Genomic DNA, 23,204 nt, shown 5'->3' with positions numbered 1-23,204 from the left:
GTAACATTGCTGGCTCCTTCTCATAAATAATCTTAACACATGTCTTAAGCATCCCTGTGTTGATATTATTCTTGCCAAGGATCTCAAGCCTGGTTGCTCTCTGGGCCATTGGCAAGCCTGTACCCAAACATACAGAGCCCACTTGAAGTATAAGCTTTGTGTGAGCAGGATTGTGTCCACCTCATTCCTGTCTGCCTTCAAGGTATAGCTCAAAATTTGTCTTTGATAAATATTTGGTGAAGGAAAGGATGGATAGGTGGATGGATGGATAGACGGATAGATTAATTTTATTTTGTTTAATTTTGTGTAGCAAGCTTCCATTTTTTTCAAGAAGACTATGCATGAGGTAAATTATTCACAAGATAAAAAGTAATAGAAATTAATTTATTTTTGAGTAACAAATAGTAGGTTCAAAATGTCTAGTTTGACCTAAGTGCCCTGCCTGACACCATTGGTCTTAGTTAGGGTTACTGTGGCTGTGATGAAACACCATGACCAAAGCAACTGGTAGAAGAAAGGGTTTGTTTGGCTTACATTTTCATATCATTATTCATCATGAAGGAAAGTACCTGAAGGCACAGGACAGGACAGGAACCTGGAGGCAGAAGCTGATACAGAGGCCATGGAAGAGTAATGCTTGTTGGCTTGCTCAGCCTGCTTTCTTATAGAACCCAGGACCACCAGCCCAGGAGTGGTACCTCCCATAATGGGATAGGCCCTCCCACATCAATCACTAATTTAAAATGCCCCACAGGCTTGCCTATAGCATGATCTCAAGGAGGCATTTTCTCAGTTGATGCTCCCTCCTCTCAGATGGCTATAAATTGTGTCAAGTTGACATAAAGCTAACCAGCACGCCATCTGAGCAGCTGTTTTGTTAAACTTGAGGAGTGTAGAACACATTTGCTTATGCCTTTTCTCATTTCCTTCTAGTATGGGAAGAGCTGGCCTACTACGAAGAAAACACACGTGACTTTCTATTCCCCGAGCCCAAGCTGACATCCTCACACCTTGGCATGCATAGGGAGGTACTCATGAAGACAGCAACAGGTTTTCCAGTGAGTGACTTTCCCCACCTGGGCTTCTCCAGGGAGAGAAATTCTTGGGCCATGAGCATTTTATTCCTGACAGGGTTGATCTTGGGCAGGTATCTTTGTCTTGCTTAGTTACCTCAGTCCTGTTTTCATCCAGGGTCAGATGCCCAGTTTATGATACCAAACTATACTGATTTCTACTGTTGATCTACAAGCTGAAAGTTTCATTATCTAACTAAGCTGTATGGTTGCCATGTTACGCTGTCACATGATGTTCCTCTTTCAACTTCTTATTGCAGATTAACAGAAAGATCTGTTTTGTCACAGCTGTTTTCACTAGAGTAATGACAGCAATAATATTATCTCACATTTGTTTTAAACCTTCAACCGTCTACATTTTTAGTTATTCTCTTCCTAGCAATTTACAAATTAGCCAAGGCTGATATTGAGCAGTTCCCCTTTAGCAGAGGGGAACCCATCGAGGCAGTTACTGAGGACCCATGCACGGTGCAGCAGATAGGCAACTGATAACCTGTTTGGAGGCATTTATATGAACCCAAATTCAAGACATTCATTCTGATATTATGGTCTATGATTTCTGTTTTTGAAACAACCACTGTGTTTTTAGTGGATTTTTAAATCTTTTGGATGACCTCCTCTTTAAGGGACACATGTTTGTGAATTATAAAAAGCATAATTAATACTTAAGCTTTCTGTCTCTACCTTGTGAATTGCTGTTAATAATGTAGTGATGTGTTACTGTCCCCACCCTGCTGAGATTTCTCTGCAGAGGGTGTAATTGTTCCTTTAATGCTTCTGATGACTGATTTGCCAAACACAAACATTCATCAAAAGTTGTCCTACTCAGAATTCTGCATACCTTTAACTTTAAGCCCTCCTCCTTGTTATCTTTCAGGGCCTGGCAAATATTCCTAAAACCACCTTTTTTCTTTTCACAACATCACCTTCATGTATCATTTAAGTCCATGGTACCTGTGAGATACTCACCTTTATTACTTCAAGCTAATGGCGTGTTGCCCTTCAGAGTCCAAAAGGGAACAAAAGTTAATGGGAACCAGCTTGAGGAAACTCTCATATTCACTTTGTTTTCCTTTGTCATCTTCAAAATCAAAATAAGGAGAAGCATTTATTTTTCCTCAAGTGTCACTCACATGTTGAATGTTCTGGGCATGTATAGAAAGACTATCCTGTATGAAGGTGCATTTGTAGCGATTTATAAATGGAGATGATTATCAGGAAAAAGCTTTAAAATGCATTGAAATACCTTCACGCATCAGTATCACTTCTTGTAATTGAGTTTTATCAAACTCTATGAACAATTTGATGGATAGACAAAAAGATAGAGTGGTTCACTTCCTCTGAAATATTTCACAAGTCAAAATCCAGCCACTTGCCAGAGTTTCGGGAGCAGTTGACGCTCGTGGTGTGTATGGGGCTCACAGCAGGGATTGTCTTATTCTGTCCATCCTGTCCATCCTATGGAGGGGGACAGGTTGTGCATCAGAAATGTGCTTAGGCTCAGAGAACAGGCATTCTGGTGCTTTTGGGTTTATACCCTTAGCCACAAACATGATGCTAATTCTCTTGGATTTATTTCAGTTCACCCTTCTTGGTTTTTATTACTACCATAGAAAATGAGAATGAATGGCCTGTATAGGTCAGGCAAACCATTCACCTGCTTACTGTGTCTCACTGTGTTCATTAACAATTAGGTTGATTTTTCTCCACTATGGTGGGATTTTCTTTTGTATTTGCATACATTGTTTTTACTTCACTTTATATCTCAACAGTATAGTAGTTACCCAAATAGTACCCAAATAGTAGTTACTAGAACGGTTTGAGAATAGACCTGATGAGTGTAAATGTGTGATAGAAGATGAAAGCCAGGTTTTCCAAGGCAAGTAGTTAGGGAAGGAGACCCTCTTCCTGTCCCTCCTCCTCATTAATCTCATTTTCACATTCCTGTGTTTCAGATAGAGTGGCTAACAGCATGCACACTGGAACCCAGATGCCTAGGTCCAATTATGCGGTTGCCAGCCTGACAGGCTACTGAAAGTGTCTGAGCTCATTCATGTCCAAATGACAATTTTATTAGGACCCGCTTCACAGGGTTGTGTTAGGAGTATGAGCGTATATTCCAAGTTGGCTTAGGCCATGGCTTATTATAGCATACACATCATATATGTGTTCAGGTCTTCTTTTGTGCCTTTTTAAAAATGTATTCTGATTATGCTGACTGCAGCAGGACATTTGGGTTCTTAGTGGATTTCTGGGGAAGATGAGATGGGCAAAGGATTGTTTCCAGTCATTTTATTTGCTTCTCTTTATGCTGCCTTATTTTTTAGGGTATTGCTCCCAAACTAGAGTTTTCTACAAGGACAGCCATCCGAGAATGTGTGTTCCCGCATAAAGACAGATTTTTTGTAAGTATCATTAAAAGGACAATGGCATAAATACAAGAGCCCCTACCCCCAATTTAAAGACTGCTAGCCTGAACCCCGTTTGCTGAGTTTGAAGGACACTGAGCAGACAGTAACCTGGGCAGTCCTTGCCAAGTTTGATTTCTGTATTCAAACCATTTGCTCAGCCTGTCCTGCTGGAGTATGTTTGCCATGTATTCAGAGCGGTGGTGTTCAAGTGAATGGTTAAGTGACAGTGTCACACAGAATGTGGACCATTAGCCCCCTGTCCCCACCCCCACCCCGACCCATCACCAAACAGAACAGCTGGGGGAACAAACAGGAGCCTCCCAGAGTCCCTGCCACAGTGTCATAGAGCTGAGATGGGCTTTCAGCTAAGATGACTGATTGTTCTCTGGGACAGCTAGCTTTTAATTTGTAAAGCCATTTTAAGCTGGTTGGGGTGACACATGTCTATAATTGTAGCCCTTGGGATGCTGAGGTGGGTGGGAGCTTGCTACTGCAGAATGGCAGCCTAGGGTACATGGTCAAACCCTGACTCTAAAAAACAACACCCTCCGGAAACTTTTAGAAATGCTGTCATTGCTGCACACACAGCAACACTTGATTACTTTTAATAAATTCTTTGAAGTGAAATGGTTGCATCCACCTATCTGTGCTATTCATGCTTCTCAATCCATGTCAATAATCTGCCTGTGCTTGGAGTATGCCTGTTTATCTGCTGTTCTCAAACTTTGCCCTAATACAAATAAACCTCACTGTTATTACTTAAAATATGTGACTTTAGTAAGTTATACATACTAATTATGGTCAACTAAATGGTAGATCCAGTAAATAAATGCCTTTCTCTAAAGGTTTGTTCTATAAACCTGAGGCAGTCTTCTATCTTAGTTTTTAAATGTTCAATTAATTATATTATATTCTTGATTGAATTATCATCTTTTTTTCCCAATCAAAAGAATATTTTTGGCTGGAGGTGTAGCTCACAGGCAGAGAGCCTTCCAAGCATGTTTAAGGCCTAAAAAAACGAAACAGCAAATTTCTGTTTGTTTGTTTTCCACTTTCAGGAAGAGAAGTGTAAATCACAAAGGCTTTTATCGAAATCACGTGGGCAAAGAGCTCCCCCACATAACAGAAAAACAAAGCCAAAGGAGAAAAGTCCTGACCGATTTCCTAAAGGCACACAGTCCGGGGCAACCTCCCCATCTCCCCCCAGACGTCTCCACCTGCACCAGCTGACTCAGCTGAACCTTGGAAAAAGCTTCAGGCTCCCTGGAGAAAGAAAGCCTCCCTTTGTGGTTAGACATGTGAGCTTAAAGTGATTTTTCCGAGTAACTTGCTGCAGTGGGTTTGCAGATGAGCGTGGGAAAAGAAGTGTTGAGCCGTGCAAACAAGTGGGCAGTGGTAACTAAAGAGGGAATTCTCATGAATAATGACTGTCACTCAATGATGTTCATTTTCCAGTGTCATTTTAGGAAATGTCTATAAAGGCATCTCAGAGGGAATTTACTCAGCAGATGTCAATCACCCCATTTTTAATTTTTGAACATTATTAATAGAGTGTGACGTCTGTAGATGGTAACTCACCATTGCTCAGAGGAGTCTGTGAACTGCCAGGAACTGAAGATGTCAGTCAAAGGCTGGCTGATAAGGTGCATCAATTCAAAGCTGAAGCTCCATCCCTTTATAGAAACAGTTTTCACTTTCTCAATGAGATCGGTGCTCAGTAGCCAAATGCTGAGCCCCTGGGGACAGGATGTGAGTGGGGAAAAGCAGCGATGGGCCTCACTCAAAGAGCCACCTGAATCTTAGTCACCGGAAGCCCTGGGCATGGTTAGTCACTGTAGTCCTCGTGGCTGTCTTGAAAATGTGTTTTTAATTACTGTATTATGAGACGGAGACATTCAAGATAAGTTTACACATCGGCTCATCAGTGTAATAAAAGAACATCTGGAGTGAGGTATGGTGATGTGCCCTTGCAATCCCAGCACTTGGGAGGCTAAGACAGGAAGATTACCATGAGTTTGAGGCTAGCCTGGGCTATATAGCATGTTCCAGGAAAATCTAAGCTACTGAGTTATACACACACACAGACACACATCAGCCACAAATCATTAATTTGATTAATTTCTTCAGTTTTTGTATTCATAGCCTTTATGTTTTCCATGAAGCTGTAATGATAATACACATACACACACACACACACACACACACACACACACACACACACATTCAAATTAACATTTTCTCTTATTTCATACTTCTTGTGTGCTCTACCATACATTCCAGTTAGTGACTTTCTTCAGAATGTTAGTGATGGATAAATTGTTGATATTTTCACTTAAAGTCATGAGAAATTATGATTGTGCATTTGATGTGAGGTATGAGGTGGCATCAATCTCAGTCAAGGTGCTGTTGAGATGGTTGTGTGTAATTTGTTTGTAGGTAGAATTGAGCTTTCTGGCTAGGAAAGACCGACTAGCTAATCTACAAATAAGAACTATTCATAGACACAGGAATGCTAAATGGCTGTTTTTTGTTGTTGTTGTTGTTGTTGTTGTTGTTGGTCTTGGTAAATATGCCTGGCAAAAAAATGTAGCAAGCTTCCATTGAATGTGATTCTATAGAAGTGTTGATAGCTTGTATCTTTTGGACAGTGTGACTTAGTCTGTTCCATACACATACTTATAAAATGCAGTCCCTGTCACTGTGGAGTGATTAATCTTTTTAAAAAATGGTTAGCATTCTTAGGGAGTAAAAATGTACATTTCTATTGTTTAACAAATTATTACAGTTTTTACTATCTGCTAAGCTCTTACATACTTGATTAGCCAGGTTTTCTGATCATATGTGAGGCATCCTTGATGGAAGCATTAACATCTAGAGAACTTGTGTCTGTAGAGGTGGCTCAGCAGCTCAGAGCATTGGCTGTTCTTCCAGAGGACCCAGGTTCAATTCCCAGCACCCACATCGAATTCCTGTTTGTAACTCCAGTTCCAGGGGATCTGATGCCCTCTTCTGGCCTCTCTGGGTACCAGCACACATGTAGTACATGAATATACATGCAAACAAAACACTTCGACACATTAAAAGGTTTTAAATTAGGAAACACAGTCTATTTCTTGACATACAATAGAAAGTAGCATTGTAGCCTGCTTTACTGAAAAAAATAAATAAACATTTCAAAGTCTATTTTAAAATTTATGCTGTAGAACAATCTTTTTCAAGCCTTTTGACCTGCTTTCTGCAGATCATGTTGACCCATTTGTCTTAGGAAACATGGTCTGTCATTTTAAGGAAAAGAGTGGTTACCGCTATTGTGGGCTTTTGTGGCTTTGTTTTTTGGTTTTTGAGACGGCTTTCTCTGTGTAGCCCTGACTATCTTAGAACTTGTTCTGTAGACCAGGTTAGCCTTGAACCTCAGTCTGCCTGCCTCTGGAGTGCTGCTGGGATTAAAGTGTGTGTTACCACTGCTGGGCTCTGTTGTGTTTTAAAAGAATCTAGATGGTAGATTGGAAAGGAATCTGAATGGTCAATCTCTTGTGCCTGGCATACTCTATGCAGGCTAAAGGATTCTGAGCCAGGGGTGGCATCTCACACCTTCAGTCCCTCAGAAGGCAGAAGCTTGGCACTGTCTTTCATTTATTTATTTATTTATTTATTTATTATTTATTTATTTGTTTGTTTGTTTGTTTTTTATCTATCTTCAGTTCTGTATGCTCACATTTAACACACACCTCCTATCTAGCCTCAGTGGAGATGGTGGACGGTTTCTTTGTGGGGTATAACATACCATTTTTGGAGACTGTGATTTAGGTTATTTTCCAAGCTTCTCTCTGAATGGGGGGTGGGGTGGAAGGAGGAGGCATTATGGGTAATGAGAAGGTAATCCAAGCTCCTGTAGGTAGAGTCTAACCTGTTTCTTTCACTTTCAGGTGGACAGTGGAAACCCCTTTGGTGAAGGCAGTTTGACACGTTTACAGAAGTCCAGGAGAAAACCTAAGTTTTTGGACTTTGCTTTTCCAATGAGAAAAGGTACTTGAGTTTCTCATTACTAATATTCCCTTGATGAGTGCATCCCACTTGGCATCCTTTGCTCCGAGGTACTACAGGTTACATTGCAAACTGTGGACTGATTCTCAAGGTCTCACCAGCCGAGGCATTCTCATGGGGCAGAGGCAACTGAGAAGCAGTTTATTTTCAAGTTTCCCTCAGTACTTGAAGGGGACGGAGCTGGATGGTGAGACTAACCGCATGTGGCTACAGCCCGTGGCTAGGCTGGCAAAGCACACAGCAGCTTCTCCTGGTGTAAACTCCTTCCAAAGGCATCCCTGACAGTTAGCAAATGCATTGTTGTTATGCCATTTTTCTGGGGGCAAAGGAGCAAGAGACTGAACGTATCCTGACCCCAGCTGACCAGATTCCATGTTATGAGGAAGGAGCCAGCTCTCTGAAGCAGTTAGGCTAATGTAGTCATCTTTGGGGCTATCAATTCCAGGCTCCATTTGCAAATGATATTGAGGACGTTAAAGGGCTTTGATTGACATGGTTGATGGCTAGCCTCATTTAGCATGCTAGAAATTGAAAGTGAGTCATTGTAAGATGTAATATACCATTGGAAAAGTCAGAATAATAACGTTATGGTGTGCTGTGGTGACTTTTGTTACCATGTGGGAGAATGAGAGGAATGTAGTTATGAATGCAGGCTTTAATTTGGGTGTTTCATGAAAGGTTCTGAAGGGACCCCTCACCCTCTTTGAGGTTCCTGGACTGTATGCTACCAATTAACAGTGTTGGTGTTAGGGCATCCTGGGAGGGTTTTGCCTCAGGACTGAAATGTGTGAGACTGTCCCTAGTAAAGGTCATGGCAGCTTGCCTGGAGTTCTAAGTCTAGACAGGGCTGGTGATGGTCCCTTCTGTTACCTCACGGTGGGATTAGACTTGTGATGTCCAAACAGTGGGGTTCTCTGTGTTCGGCTTGATGGTTTGTACTTTTAAAGGGCTGCAGACTGTTTTGTGATAACTCAGGCCAGACAGAGTGACTGATGATAGCTGCCCCGGACAGAGTGTGGGGTTGGGAGGAGAAAGTGCTTCGTCACCTCTGACATTTAATTTAAGCACTGCATTTGAAAAATCACTGGCGCAGCACAGAAAAGCAATGCCATCTCCCCTGTCACAGTGAAAGCAAGCAACAGCACGTGTCCGTTCCTGGGAAAGACAGTGGAGCTTGATGCTTGCTTGCCTCTGACGGCACTCGTACACCATGCTTGCCTTGGTCTTTGCCGTTTCTTGATCCTGGCAAGTGAGGACGGAATTTCCCAAAGTTAGGGTGTGAGTGCAAGTCATATACCAAGCTGTAATCCCTGGTTCTTTTGGGCCATCCCCATGCTTAGGCCACCTCCAGATCTACGGGAGAATAAAACCATGCCTCAAGATTCCCTGTGCCTCTGAGCCAGCTGGGGCTCGTCTTGAGCTACACATCTTGATAAAGCACTGGGGTGGGGCCTGGGTCCTTTGCTCACATGCTTCCAGGTGGTCCTTGTGCTGCGGGGTCATGCATTGCCCCTTGAGAAACAAGGGGTCAAAAGCAGAACACATGTCCATGCAGTACTTCCTAGGCCTCAGGAGCGTTTTGTAGGTAGAGCTGATAGGGACTTAGCATTGATGATTCCTTGTCCTACTTAGGGTGGTGGTGGTGGTGGTGGGTTTCCCAGGACCATAGGCACACACAGATGAGTGTGCCCAGATAGGGAAGGAGTCAGGCTTTAAAAATCTCTCTTCCTTCTTGCATCTGGTGGTGTAAGGGGATGAGGAATCTGGAGAATGTTTTGTCATTAAACTTGGGGGGGGGAAAAGCCACTTGCATTTCAGTGTTCTCCATGTGTATTTATTACTTTTGGAATTAAATTTTAGTACTGCAATGTTTTGTTTTGTTTTGTTTTGGAATTAGGGCCTTGGACATATTAGGCTAGTGCTCTGCCTTCTAGTCATCCTTGCCATGCACTAGTATGAGATCTGCTTAGCTCCCATAGACATTCAGGGTAATGACAATGATTTGTGGTTTGGATGCATTGTGTTTCTTATCTATCCATTGGCTCGATTTCACATTTATGTTTACCTTAGACAAGTATACTCCAGAGCTTCTATGTTAGTAGGTCTCCAGAAACCAACCAGGGCTCCTGCGGCAGAGCACGGGAACGTTATATTAAATCCACATTGTCTTCTTCGAGGCTCTGGGCATCTGGGCAAACGTGTTCTCTTTAAGGCTGTAAGGGTCTTGAACTTCTGCTCCATGGCATGTTTGTCCCCTCACCCCCTTCCCAGCTGTGCTGCCACTGAGAACACAACCTGACTGTGGACCCCAGGAAGACAGGGGGCTCCCATAGACCTGCAGTGCCCCAAGGGAGACTCAGTTGTGACCTTGGATTGTACAAGGCAGCATTTTAGTTCCTTTATTAGTTATTTATTGTCTCAAACCTTGGTTCTTAGATGGGATGTATGTATCAGCAATTTTATGGCTAACTGGTGACAATGAGTTCCTCACATGCCTGTTCCTCTTTCTTCTAGCATCTTCTCTTGACAGCCTTGCACCAAACATCAAGGTAATTTTAGCAGTAGCATCTGTAAAATGATCAATTTCCAGTGTCTATGTCAAGCCCTGTGCAGTTGGTGGGGAGAATGTGTTCCTGGCTGTGCCGCTCACGTTAGGGCGGCATAGCGTAGGTGGGGTTTATGCAGAACGGTGCTCAGGCCCCTCTGTCTGCTTCCCTCTGGGGTTCATTGCCTTGCTCCCCTTCTTTCACTTGTGTGACTAGTCACCAAGGAAGGGTTTCTAGAGGCCGATTATTACTTTATCACTCATGTGGCCTGTCTCTAATCAGATACCTTTATACAGTGAGGTGGTGATCACAACCTCAAGCATGACCAGTTTGCCCCACTGAAAGCTCCAACTTGTATGCTACAGACAGAGATGTATGTGAAGGAAATGAAGTATATTCTGCATTGCATATGTACAGGACAGACACACTTTGTTTAAAAATTTGATCTTTCCCGGAACCAAAAAAAAAGGCAGTGTCCTCAGAAATCCAAGTTCTATGTGTGAGTTTACTGTGTTATTAATGCTGACAAACACAGAGCCTTTTGGACATGTCCCCCTTGCCCATATTCCTGAGGCTTCTGTACCACAGCCCCCTCTTTTTATTTGTGGGAGATCCCTGACCACGTACCTCAATTTCTCTTCCTTGTCCTAGCTTGCCCCTAGCTCTATATTAGGCAAATCAAACCCAAAACTACAAGTGAAGACTAATTCATGTTGTCACTCAGGTTACTAGAGAGCCAGATGAGCGAATTGTTTTAAGTCAGTCACCGCCACCTTTAGATCCAAGGAAGTTCAGAAAACCTTCACCCTGTCACCAAGGGGATGCCGATTTCCAGCCGAAAACTCCAGTTTCCACCCCCCAGCATTCCAGATCTCCCAGCCCTCTGGATCAGCCTCTTCTCCAAGAAAGGTCAGCAGCTGGTACCCATCTCCTTGCCCGATGAGTCCTGTGCTGTGTCAGGAATAAAGCCTGCACGCCCCGTCAATTTGTTTTGCTGGAATATTCAGCTGGTGAATGTGACTCTTCCTTTTCAAACCTGCACAAAGCACCGTTAGCTTCTTCTCTTTCCTTGGGAAAGGGTTTGAGGGTGCCTGGTTTAGGTTTAGTGGTGTAGCACACATGAGGCCCTAGGTTTGATCCCCAGTACTGCCAGAAAGAAAAACCAAAGCAAGCCATCACCACAAACAATGGAAAACAGTCAGGGAGACAACCCAGTGAGGGAAAGTGCATACTTGCTGCGGTGAAGGCCTGAGTTCCGATTCCCAGCACCCACATCAGAAAGCCAGGTGTGGCCCACTGCTGGAGGAGAGTTGGGTAGGGTTGGGTTGAAGACAGAGCTTGCACTTCAGGTTCAGTGAGAGAACCTATCTCAAGGGAATAAGGCAGAGGGCAAGTGACAGGGGGCACTCAACATCTTCCTTTGCTGCACACACGTACACACACACACACACACACAACACACACACACACACACACACATGAATGCATGAATGCACACATGTACACATACCCATTTTTCTCTGTCATAAATTTTAAAACTGAAGTGTTTAGTTTTACAATATAAAGGGGTTCACTGGACATTTTAGAAGCTATACATCAACAAAAAGGAGTTGGGGAAATCACCTATGTCCCACCAATCAACAATAGACATCATTAATGTGCATATCTTATATTCATAGACAGAGTGACATCATTAGTGTGCACATCTTATATTCATAGACAGAGTGACATCATTAGTGTGCCCATCTTATATTCATAGACAGAGTGACATCATTAGTGTGCACATCTTATATTCATAGACAGAGGACATCATTAGTGTGCACATCTATATTCATAGACAGAGTGACATCATTAGTGTGCACATCTTATATTCATAGACAGAGTGACATCATTAGTGTGCCCATCTTATATTCATAGAGTGACATCATTAGTGTGCACATCTTATATTCATAGACAGAGTGACATCATTAGTGTGCACATCTTATATTCATAGAGTGACATCATTAGTGTGCACATCTTATATTCATAGACAGAGTGACATCATTAGTGTGCACATCTTATATTCATAGACAGAGTGACATCATTAGTGTGCACATCTTATATTCATAGACAGAGTGACATCATTAGTGTGCACATCTTATATTCATAGACAGAGTGACATCATTAGTGTGCACATCTTATATTCATAGACAGAGTTTCTTGGTTTGTTGACATTACTGCAAGTAGTGAGAAACATTTGACTAAGACTCTGTTGTTGTTTTTTTCTCTTTGCTCTTTGCTCTTTGTAGGGATCCGTCACTCAGCTCCCAGATAAATACACGGAAACTTAATCTTTCTTATGAATGCCAAGCCTTGGCTTGTTTCTAGCCAGCTTTTCTTAATTTTTTTTTTTTTTTGCCTCTGGGCTTTTATATTTCTCTATTCTCTATTCCTTTCTTTACTTCTTACTCCATGGTTTGCTGTGTAGCTGGGTGACTGGCCCCTGATGTCTTCTCTCCTCCTTTTCATGCTCCTCGATCTTCTCCTCCCAGATTTCTCCTCCTGTTTATCCTCTCTGCCTGCCAGCCCTGCCTATCCCTTCTCCTGCCTCACCATTGGCCATTCAGCTCTTTATTAGACCAATCAGGTATTTTAGTCAGGCACAGTAACACAGCTTGACAGAGTTAAAGAAATGCAAGAGAAAAGAATACAACACATCTTCTTATCATTAAACAAATGTTCCACAGCATAAATGAATGTAATACATCTTAAAATAATATTCCACAACAAGGCTCTGTCCAAAGAGGTGACATCTCAAATAAGATGAATAGCCATTTGGTTTGCTTAAGTCTGCCAGGGTTAGCCAAAGCCCTGTTTTGGGGAACCCTGTCACTCAGGCAAATCAGCAGAAGGGATCGGTTACTTTTACTCCATGGAAGGGCAACTGAAAACTAAAATCAGAAAGCAGCTTTGAAAGAAAGACATGCCAGTTGGCTTTTCTCTCCATTGTTAGTGATGAGTGTTGGACATTCTCTTCCCCAGAAAACACAATTGCTTCACACAGAGGGACCTACTTTAAACAGCCCCAGAACTTGAGTGGCCCTGGAAATCTAACAGGAATCATACTTGAGTCTGAGGTAGTATAAGAAAGTAACAATCCATTTTTTAGTGTTTTTCAGAAATGATAGAACAACTATATTAAAATGTTAAATTACATAAAATATATTAATAAGATAATTACTGTCAATTCTTGATTATTCACCTTATTAGAAATGGTGTAATAGATTGAAAGACACCAGGGTGAGATGGTCAGAGTCAGTTATTCCTGCCTTGGGCCTAGTCTCCTTTCGCCCTGGCTTGTGCCTTTTCCAGGCTGGCAAGGAGAGCGCTATTCAGTATTCAAAGACCCAGAGCATGGGGACTGGTGGTGACCTGGAGATGTGGGCTCTAGTGACACTTGTCTTTAGGAGATATGTGATCTCAGCAGTATTCCTGTTTTCCCATGAAGACCACTGTGAAGATCACAAGCCCATCTGCTTTTGGCCACAGGGTTTTTCTGCTGCAGGAACTGGGGTAGCCCACAGCTTTTGTCTGTGTGCTTTGTTTAGTGACACCTTCCTAACTCCTAGGGTTAGAACAGCAGGCTTTTCTGACACTAAAGCACCTGTGAAATCCTCAGACAACTATTTGTATTAGACCTGATGAGGACACATCTCTACTTTCCAGGGGCTCACAAACTAGACAAGAAGGTAGACATAACCCCATCCATCCTGCTTAACATGACCTAGATCATGGTATGCCCTCAACAGTAGTCCAACTGCAGGGGAGGACAGAGCAGATAGAAGTTAATTCCCACAGGCGGGAGTGCAGAGGAAGGGCCCTGCTGCATCTGAATATGTCAGACAGCATATGCATTTATGCATCCATTCAGCTCCCCTTTGGTGTGCATCTTCATGTAACCAGCCAGTTGATCCTCAGTTCTGGCTGATGAAAGAATTGCCTCATACTTACAGAGTCAAACGACCAACGGGATTGGAGTTGAGTGCATGAGAAAGTGTTAAGATTGATAATCTGTTTACCAAGTCCTGAATGGAGACTAACATGTAACACATCTCTCCTGTTCTCTGACAACTTGTGACATAGCCATAGCACAGAATAAAAATACACATGCATACTCATGCACGCACACGCGCGTGCACACACACACACACACACACACACACACACACACACACACACACACACTGATTTCTACAAGGCAGCACTTTATGGGAACTTTTCAAGAATAAGTGAGATCGGCTCTTCAGTTTGGTAGAGGAGGTGATGTTTCATGTGGACCCTGAAGAAGACTGGTTCATGATTAAGTTAATAGAGGGTAGGGATGGGAGGTGAGAAGACAGGGGTATTGTTAGCGTCCAGCAGTAAGATGAATTTGGGGAACCATTAGGTCCCAGGCCTCCAGAATCTGAGGATAACTGTGGAAGTGCCACTGAGATTTAAAAGACAGGAGAGCTCCAGAATGTTCAGTCAATGGAGGCAGGGCAGGGAGCCTAAGGAAGGCGAGAGAGCCTTCAGTCATCTCAAATGAGGCAGCAAACTCAGTGTGTTCAGTCATTCTGAACAGGTGACTTTGGACCAAACTGGACTACAAAGTGTGAAAGAAGGCCATGATCCACAATGACAAAGAACTGTGACCACAGAAAGGCCATCCAGTAGGCCTATGGCTAGCTTCCAAGTCCCGCATTGTGGGAAAGTCCTGAGTCCTGGTTAAGCAAAGTTAGTTGGTCACCTTTCCATTAGAGAAGTGGCCTTAAATGCCATCTTTTAAAGAAACCTGTTTTCACCAGGCAGTGGTGGTACACACCTTTAATCCCAGCACTCAAGAGGCAGAAGCAGGTGGATCTCTGAGTTTGAGGCCAGCCTGGTCTACAGGAGTTGTCCAGGGCACCCAGGGCTACACAAAGAAACCTTGTCTTGTAAAAAGAAAACAAAAGAAAAGAAAGCTGTTTTCATATGATGATGTATGCTGGCAGGCATGTGGGGAGAAGGAGGCCTTCCTTCACTGATATGGGAATGGAAACTGATGGAGCCAGTGTGGGAGTCAGGGTGGAAGCCGGTGTGGGAGTCAGGGTGGGAGCCAGTGTGGAAGTCAGTGTGGAAACCAGTGTGGAAGTCAGTGTGGAAGCTGGTGTGGAAGCTGGTGTGGGAGCCAGTGTGGGAGCCAGTGTGGAAGTCAGTGTGGAAACCAGTGTGGAAGTCAGTGTAGAAGTCAGTGTGGAAGCTGGTGTGGGAGCTGGTGTGGAAGTTGGTGTGGGAGTCGGTGTGGAAACCGATGTGGAAGCCAGTGTGGGAGCCAGTGTTGGAGCCAGTGTGGGAGCCTGTGTGGGAGCCAGTGTGGAAGTCAGTGTGGAAGCTGGTGTGGAAGCTGGTGTGGGAGCCAGTGTGGGAACCAGTGTGGGAGCCTGTGTGGGAGCCAGTGTGGAAGTCAGTGTGGAAGCTTGTGTGGAAGCTGGTGTGGGAGCCAGTGTGGGAGTTTATGGCTTTGCCTTTCCTATGCTCTGGGGAGATGCCATTGCCCCCTTGACAAGTTTAGCCCTTCACCGAGGCAGATGTCTGGCACCTTGGTGGCTATAATGCCTTGTTCTTTGCACTCTGACTGCTCTGACAGCAAGGCCAACAATACCAGGCCCTCACAAGGGTGCGTAAGAAACGTCTCTTGAGATTCTGTTAGCTTCCCCCTGGAGGCTGTCGATGCTCAGCTTGTAGGGGTGAGGGGGCCCAAGATAGTATGCAAAGTAATGATCTCGTTATGACATTTCATATGTATTTTGTTCTTTTTATACCAAACTCCCACCCTTCCCTAGCCCCTCAAGCTCCTCGCTGATTCCCTTCCTTACCCTGCAACAGCCTCCCTGATGTCACATGTATGCCATTACCCTCCTCCCAGCATCTACCTCATGGTCTCTTCTTACATAATTTCTATCCTAGTTAGTGTCACCATTGCTGTGATGAAAAACACTATGACCAAAACAGCTTGGGGAGGAAAGGGCTTAGTCAGGACAGGAATCAAGCAAGGCGGGGACCTGGAGGCAGGAGCAGATGCAGATGCCATGGAGGAGTGCTCCTCTTGACTTGCTCATCCTGCTTTTTTATAGAACTCAGGACCACCAGCCCAGGTATGACACCACCCACAATGGGCTGGGCCCTTCCCCATTGATCACTAGTTAAGAAAATGATTTACAGGCATGCCTGCAGCCTGATCCATTTTCTTAATTGAGGCTCCCTCCTCTCAGCTGACTATAGCTTATGCCAAGTTGACATAAAACTATTCAGGTAGTAGTTAGTTCCCTTTCTAGTTTTATGATTTACATGAGAGAAAACATACATTATTTGTCTTTGTGAATCTGGCTTTGTTTGCGTGACATAATGATTTCCAGTTCCATCCATTTTCCTTCAGATGTCAGCATGTTTTTCTTTATGGTAGACTAAAATCCCATTGTGATTATTCTCACATTGACTTTATCCATTTGTCTACTGATGGGCGTATGGGCTGGTCCTATATCCTAGCTATTGTGAACACCACAGCGGTGAACATGGATGTGCAGATGTCTCTATGGTATATTGACTTAGAGAACTCCTGATACATGCCCAGGATGTAGTTGGATCATATGGTAGCTCTACTGTGATTTTTATTTTTCAGAAGCTTTGCACTGATTTCCACAATGGCTGCGTCAGTTTGCGCTCTCACTGTCAGTAGATGAGGAGCTCCTCCTTCTCCTCGTCCTCGCCAGCATAAATTCTTATGAAATGATAGGATGGGCTCTCGAAGCAGTTTTGTTTGCATTTCCCTGATAGCTAAGGATGCTGAACATTTTTTCAATGATTTATTGTCCATTTGTGTTTCTTTGAGAACTGTATTCAGTTTACCAGTCCATTTATTACCCAGAGGCTTTGATTTTTTATGATACTTTTTTTGGCAGTTATTTATGTATTCTAGACATTAATCACCTGTTTGATGTATTGTTGGCAAAAAATTTCTCCCATTCTGTAGTCAGCCCAATTTAAAAAATTAACACTTTACATTTTTAAATGTAATTCATCACTTTCTCTTTTCCTTTTCCTCTATCCAACCCCTTCTGTGTTCTCCCCACTCTCAAGTTGATAGCCCCTCTTCTTTTGTTACACACACACACACACACACACACACACACACACGCACACGCACACGCACACACAGATAGATATATAGATATAACCTGATGCGTCTATTTTATTCTCTCTATATATATTTCACACTCACATATGGTTTCAGCGCTGAGCACTTTGTATTAGATAACTAGTCATGGGGCTCATCCCTGGAAGAGGTGAACTCCCCTCTCAGGCAGTCACCAGTTGCCTATAGTTTTTTTGTTTAGGGGTGGGGCCCTGTGAGATTTTTATCTTTTTCATGTTAACATGTCCATTGATATTTTCCATTATTCAGATCCTGTTTATACAACAGTTTCTAGGAGAGGCAGCCACACGGCCATAGATATAGGAGCTACACTACAGATGTATCCACTGGGGCTGGGCCTCCCACAACCCACTGATCTTTTCAACGTGTCCAGTTGTGGTTTTCTGCAATGCTATCTATTTGTCAAAGAGGAGAAGCCTCTTTGACAAGGGGTGATAGCTAGACTTACCTGTGGTTATAAGGTTAAGATTTAGAATGCAGCTGAAGAATCACACTGGTCTAGCAAAGTGGGGATAGTAGATTCTCTTCTAAAATTTATAACCTCGTTAGCCCCAGGTAGTTGGCTAGGTTTCTAGTACTAGGCATGCTTTCTTTCATGTTGAATGGACACTGAAATAGCTGTTGGTTGCTACCAACATGGGAGTGCCACTATTGCATCTTATGGATATCTTGCTATGCTGGTCATTGTGTGGTTCATAGGTGTTATGGCTGGGTAGGACGAGTAATTGCTCCCCTCCCTTGGTAGCTTGTATAGTACTTTATGATACTATGTGAACTAGATGTGGGGAGGATGCTTTCAGATTAGATCCAGTTCAAATAATACAAGCCCTGTGTCCTAAGTGTTCAGTGTCTTCAGCAATGGGGTCTTAATATCAACCATTGAGAGGTATCCCCGGGCAACATCAGTAACCTATGTTGTTTGGGGAGTCATTTGGACTACCTTGACCAACCACTCAAAAAGGAAGTTTCTCATGCCTGGTACTGTTAGTATATTGTTCTTAAAGGGAGCATTGTAAACCCAAGTGGCACAACTTCATTTAACACACACACACACACACACACACACACACACACACACACACATACACTTACATATATTGTGTATAATTTTAGGTAAATATAAAATCTTATGATTCCTTGAGCCTTTATCAGACAACCTTGGTGTGATTTATCCCCCCTTCTTCTCATTTTCTCTTTCCCCCTTCAAATCACTTGTATTCTATTCCTCTCTCAATCCCCCACCTCCCACAGTGCCTTTTTATAATTTACTGGTTTCTGTGGTTACTCATGCTGTGTGCTTACATTGGAGCCTAGCCCCAAATAAGAGAGAACATGTGACATTTGTTTAGGTCCAAGTTACTTCATTCAATATAATCTTTTCTAGTTCCACCCACTTACCTGAAAATTTCACAATTCCATTTTTCTTTACAACGGACTAGCATTCCATAGTGCATATATAGTACATTTTTCCAATCCATTCATCTCTTGAAGGATATTTAGGTTGTTTCCATTTTCTAGCTATTGTAAATAGGGTGGAAATAAGCCTTGCCAAGCAAGTTTCTGTGGAGTAGGATACCAAGTCCTTTGAGCCTCTACCAAGGAGTGGTATTGCTGGGTCATATGGTAGACTTAATTGTCGGCTTTCAAGCCCAAGATTTTAGTGGAAGATGTACAAAGCCTTTTGAATGCCAGAGTGAAGAATGTAGTCCCAAAGGAAAGAGAGACAATCCCCGCTTCCCATCTCCCCCATCTGCAGCATGTTTCCTGCTGTCACCACACAATCCCACTCTTCTAGTATGTAAGAAGAATTACAGAGAAGGCTGGGATGATACAGCTCTAGTCCTTGCATGCAAATATAGTATTTTTAAGGCCTATGTGTCCAGCTGGTGGCTATTTTTAAAGACTTGGTGTATTTCTCATAAGATTCTTAGAGAGAGCAGAAATTACATACATGGTGTTTTCTGCAACACAGCAGTGCATTGAGTGTGCAGCCCTTTGCCGCCCCTTGTTTTCCTGGGTTGGTAACAGATGTGTGGACTCAGCTCTACTTGGGTCCCAGTTCTTGCTCCCAGAGAAGGGTGTAATGGGAGATGAATGGGCACGAACTCCAGACAGGAGGAGCTGCAGGGGAGCATCGGCATCATGGTCCTGACAACCACCCACCTTCTATCGTCTGCGAATGCATGGTTCTCTACATATTCTTGGTGGCAATCCTTGTTAACATCTGAAATACCTGTGCCATTCTAGTGTTTCTCACACATTACCAGAGGGGATGATTTTACCTGAGTTGTTAGAATTCTTTGAGCATTTTAAGGAAACAGTGTCTGCACTTTTCATCATCAACTTTCTGTGTACACCTTTAGCTTAGTGATCCTCAGAATTTAGGATTTGATACTCACCACAGAGCGAATGAATTCACTACTCAAACACGTTATTTTTTTCAAAGATTTATTTTGTGGGATTGGGTGTATATCTGTGCATCATGTGCATGCACATTCCCATGGAGACCAGAAGTGGATCCCCTGGCACTGGAGTTAAAGGTAGTTGTGAGGCAGAAGATGTGGGTGCTGGGAACTGAACCCAAGTCCTCTGCAAGAGCAATAAATGCTCTTAACTATTGAGTCACCCCTCACTCCAGACCCTCAACCAATACTCTTTAAACCCCACTGTGGTATTCAATACCTGCTGTGACCTGAGAGGAGTTTTACTTTTGTCTCTTTGAGACAGGGTTCTGTTGTATAGCCCAGGCTACCCTCAAACTCATGATCCTTCTGCCCCAGTCCCCTTAGGGCTAGGATTACAGGTATGTGCCACCACACTTAAGTCTGGGATGAGATATTAACCAGAGACTCAGCCCAGGTCTCAGTCTAGTGGACACATTAACCAGACGGGGCCAGTGTCCACTGTCAGAAGCATTGTGAAATGATGAACATACGGGTCAGCTGACCTGGGAGCTGGGGGTGGGGGTGAGGCTTGGGAAGGACTCCTTGAGAAATCAGCAATGGAGTTGATCCCAGAAGAGTAGTTGGGAGTCAATGAAAGTAGGGATTGGGTGGGAAGGGTGCCGTGCTCTACACAAAGCAATCTGTGGAAGAGAGAAAGTTCTGTGGATGAGGAGCTGGAAGGAAGACATTATCTGGCTTGTGCTTAAGTTTGGGCTCTGAGTGGCCTAAACTAGATGAGATATAAAATAAAGTCTGTGACAGAGAACAATTGAGAATAAGTTTCAAAAGTACAGTTTGGGGTTGAAAAAGTAGGATTTTCTCATTAGCAAATTCCCTGAAAACAGTATTGTCCAAGAAGAATGGTTCCTAGGTGGACACCAAGCACAGCTCGTTTTGACCGTGTTGGTGGAATGCATTCCCACATCCCTCATGTGGAGTTTGGATGCCAGCGTTAAAATCATAGGTGTACTATTTTGCACACTGACATTTTAGCTTGTAGTTATGTTTCAACCCTTATTTTTAAGTACTCTAAGTCAGTATCCTTTTTAGTTGCTGCATAATGCTCCACTCTGTTTACTCTGTTGGGCAGGTTCCAGCCTTGTTCTCAGTCCACGTGGAAGAAGATCCATGAGAGGGTATGCAGCCTTCTGACATCCCACAGAACTTACCCAAAGGTTAGGGGTTCTGGTGAAACTAGATCCTTGCTGGTAAATTTGAGAATTGGAATTTGAAGTCCAGTGAGGGAAGCAGACATTAGTAAAGTAACCATAGAAACAATATAAAATTTTAACACTTGCCCAGAAGAGAACATGGTGTTCTGAGCCTGACTGTGTGGCTGGGAATCAGGGCAGGTTTCCAGAGGAAGAGACAGAGGAGGTTAATGTGAGCGGTTCATTTGGCACAGCATTCTTCAGGCAGAGGTCTGGGGAGCAGTCCAGTGGACCAGGCATGCTCTTACCCTCTGTTCACAGCAGTCCCAACACAGAGAAGGAAAACATTTATGTGGGGGCCCACGTAGGGCCACAATCTGGAAGAAATGGCTTCAGTAGTTTAATAAGATGTTTTTGGCTGTTTGATGTTTTCTGTGAGCTTAGGGAGGGTACTTGATGTTTACTGTAGACACACAGCTTGGTGATCTTGACCTGAATTTAAAGGCATTCCAGTGAAGTGTCAAAAGGGCCCTCAGTTTCTGGAGCTGATCATGCCATACAGTCTAGCTTATACCAGGCTGGCAGGATGACATTCATTTGTAAGTGGGTATTGGTCATGGTACCTACGGGAGTAGTCAGTGTCTTTTCTTCCTCTCTGAAGAGCTCTGGCTTAATCTTATTTCCCAACCTAAAGGAAACAAATCTCCTTAAGATGGAGAACAGGGAAAGAAACACACACACACACACACACACACACACACACACACACACACACACACAAAGTAGACCCCATTTGCATGACACATAGGGGATGCACAGACCTCTTCACACCAAAGGTCACGTGTCTAGGTATTACCAATCTTTATTATGTCCTGGGTAATGCCATGGCTGGATGTGTTTTATTATAGGAAAATTTCATCTCCGAAACAAAATATATCAATGAAAGACCAAGATACCCACTGAAGAAACACCCACTGCATGAACAGAGATATTTTTAACCACTATATCATGTAAGTAAGCAGCTTAAGTACTGTTTGTTATTGTGGTTTGCTAAAAACAGTTCCCATCTGTCTCCCACTGTCACCAAAGTAGCTAGGAAATGTGGAAGAGGTGGGGAGGGGCTCTGAGAACTCCCCCTTCCCCTCCCCGAACCTGCCCCTCCCTCGGTGGAACACACCAGTTGTCACGCCCCCTTGTCCCACACCTCCCTCCCTCTTATGCAGAGGACGCTTGAGCTTCTTTTCCCCTGCCTTGGGCCCTCCGCATGCCACCTGGACTCCTGTCGCAAATGGAGTACCTTCAGTTCATCCTCAAGTCCGTGACTCTCCATTGACTCTCCCTGCTCTTCTGACACAGACCCTTTAGTACCCTGCCTGTTTCTTTCCAAAGTACAAACAATGTATTACTACTTACTGTTTAAAAATCAGTCTTTTATACTAGACCAAAACAGAAACCCCGCATTTAGCTCAGTACAAGGAAGCCCTAGTGGGAGAAATCACAGAGTCTGCTTGAAGGGCAAAGGAATTTATTTGGGAAAGAAAATGCACAAGACGGAATAGAGGAATTTGTCGCAGCATCCCGGAAAGGTGAGGCATGGTCCCACGCTGTTTTTCTGCCTGAGATCTGCCTGGTCTGTCCCAGCGTCCAAAACCATGAGGGAACAAAGAGAGAGCCTTGTACATGCATCCCAGGTCCTAAGAGTCCTAAGCAGCCATGCCCCAGGGGTCTATGTACTTCAAGGTCATAGGCAGGTGTAACAGTTACCTGTTACCTCACTAGGGGCGGTGCTTCAAGGTCATAGCAAGAACAGCTACCCATTAGATCTCTGTCTCCCCCTTTTGTCTAAATAAGAAAGTTCTAACCTAACACAAAACTATATACAATAGGAACGATTATTAAGTATTGCCAAGGAGAAATAAAGGGTAACGACCTAAGAAAAATGGAACTACAACCAACAGGAACAACATCAAATAAGGGACACATACTAAAATCCAGAGATGTCCAGAACACAGGTAGATGGTGTGTTACAGAGATTATTCCAAAGCTGTTCTGTCCTGAAGAACCTGAATCTAGTACTTAAAATGTTCTAGCTAAGATCCGAGAGAAGATTGTAATTGTAACTATTAGTCTTCAACCCCATCAAAGACCTGGGAAGGAATATAATAAGACCTGAGAAATGGGAAATGCATGCAAGCAATTTTTGAAAATCTTTCGAGAATAGACAGAGACAGCTGGCAGCCTGGACAGTCACCTAAAGTTTCTCAGCATCATTGGGGCATCCAATTTAGGTACAGGCCTAGAATATCTGATGGACCATTGTCA

General features: G+C 43.4%; 1 protein-coding gene across 1 annotated transcript in view; it reads left to right on the top strand.

Annotated features, from left to right (window-relative positions):
- Window positions 1-23,204, top strand: part of Spata6l (spermatogenesis associated 6 like) — a 50,947-nt gene that overhangs the window by 22,915 nt on the left and 4,828 nt on the right. The window contains exons 5-12 of the mRNA XM_036208766.1: window positions 934-1,058; window positions 3,401-3,478; window positions 4,543-4,782; window positions 7,411-7,510; window positions 10,043-10,077; window positions 10,799-10,983; window positions 20,822-20,867; window positions 21,791-21,892. Coding sequence (XP_036064659.1) covers window positions 934-1,058; window positions 3,401-3,478; window positions 4,543-4,782; window positions 7,411-7,510; window positions 10,043-10,077; window positions 10,799-10,983; window positions 20,822-20,867; window positions 21,791-21,880 — 899 coding nt within the window. The 3' untranslated portion in view covers window positions 21,881-21,892. The remainder of the gene's footprint in view (window positions 1-933; window positions 1,059-3,400; window positions 3,479-4,542; window positions 4,783-7,410; window positions 7,511-10,042; window positions 10,078-10,798; window positions 10,984-20,821; window positions 20,868-21,790; window positions 21,893-23,204) is intronic.

Source organism: Onychomys torridus, chromosome 1 (genome assembly GCF_903995425.1).
Source record: "Onychomys torridus chromosome 1, mOncTor1.1, whole genome shotgun sequence".
NCBI classification, from domain to species: Eukaryota; Metazoa; Chordata; class Mammalia; order Rodentia; family Cricetidae; genus Onychomys; species Onychomys torridus.
The sequence above is the reverse complement of the archived record's forward strand: the minus strand, read 5'-3'. Positions and strand labels throughout refer to the sequence as shown.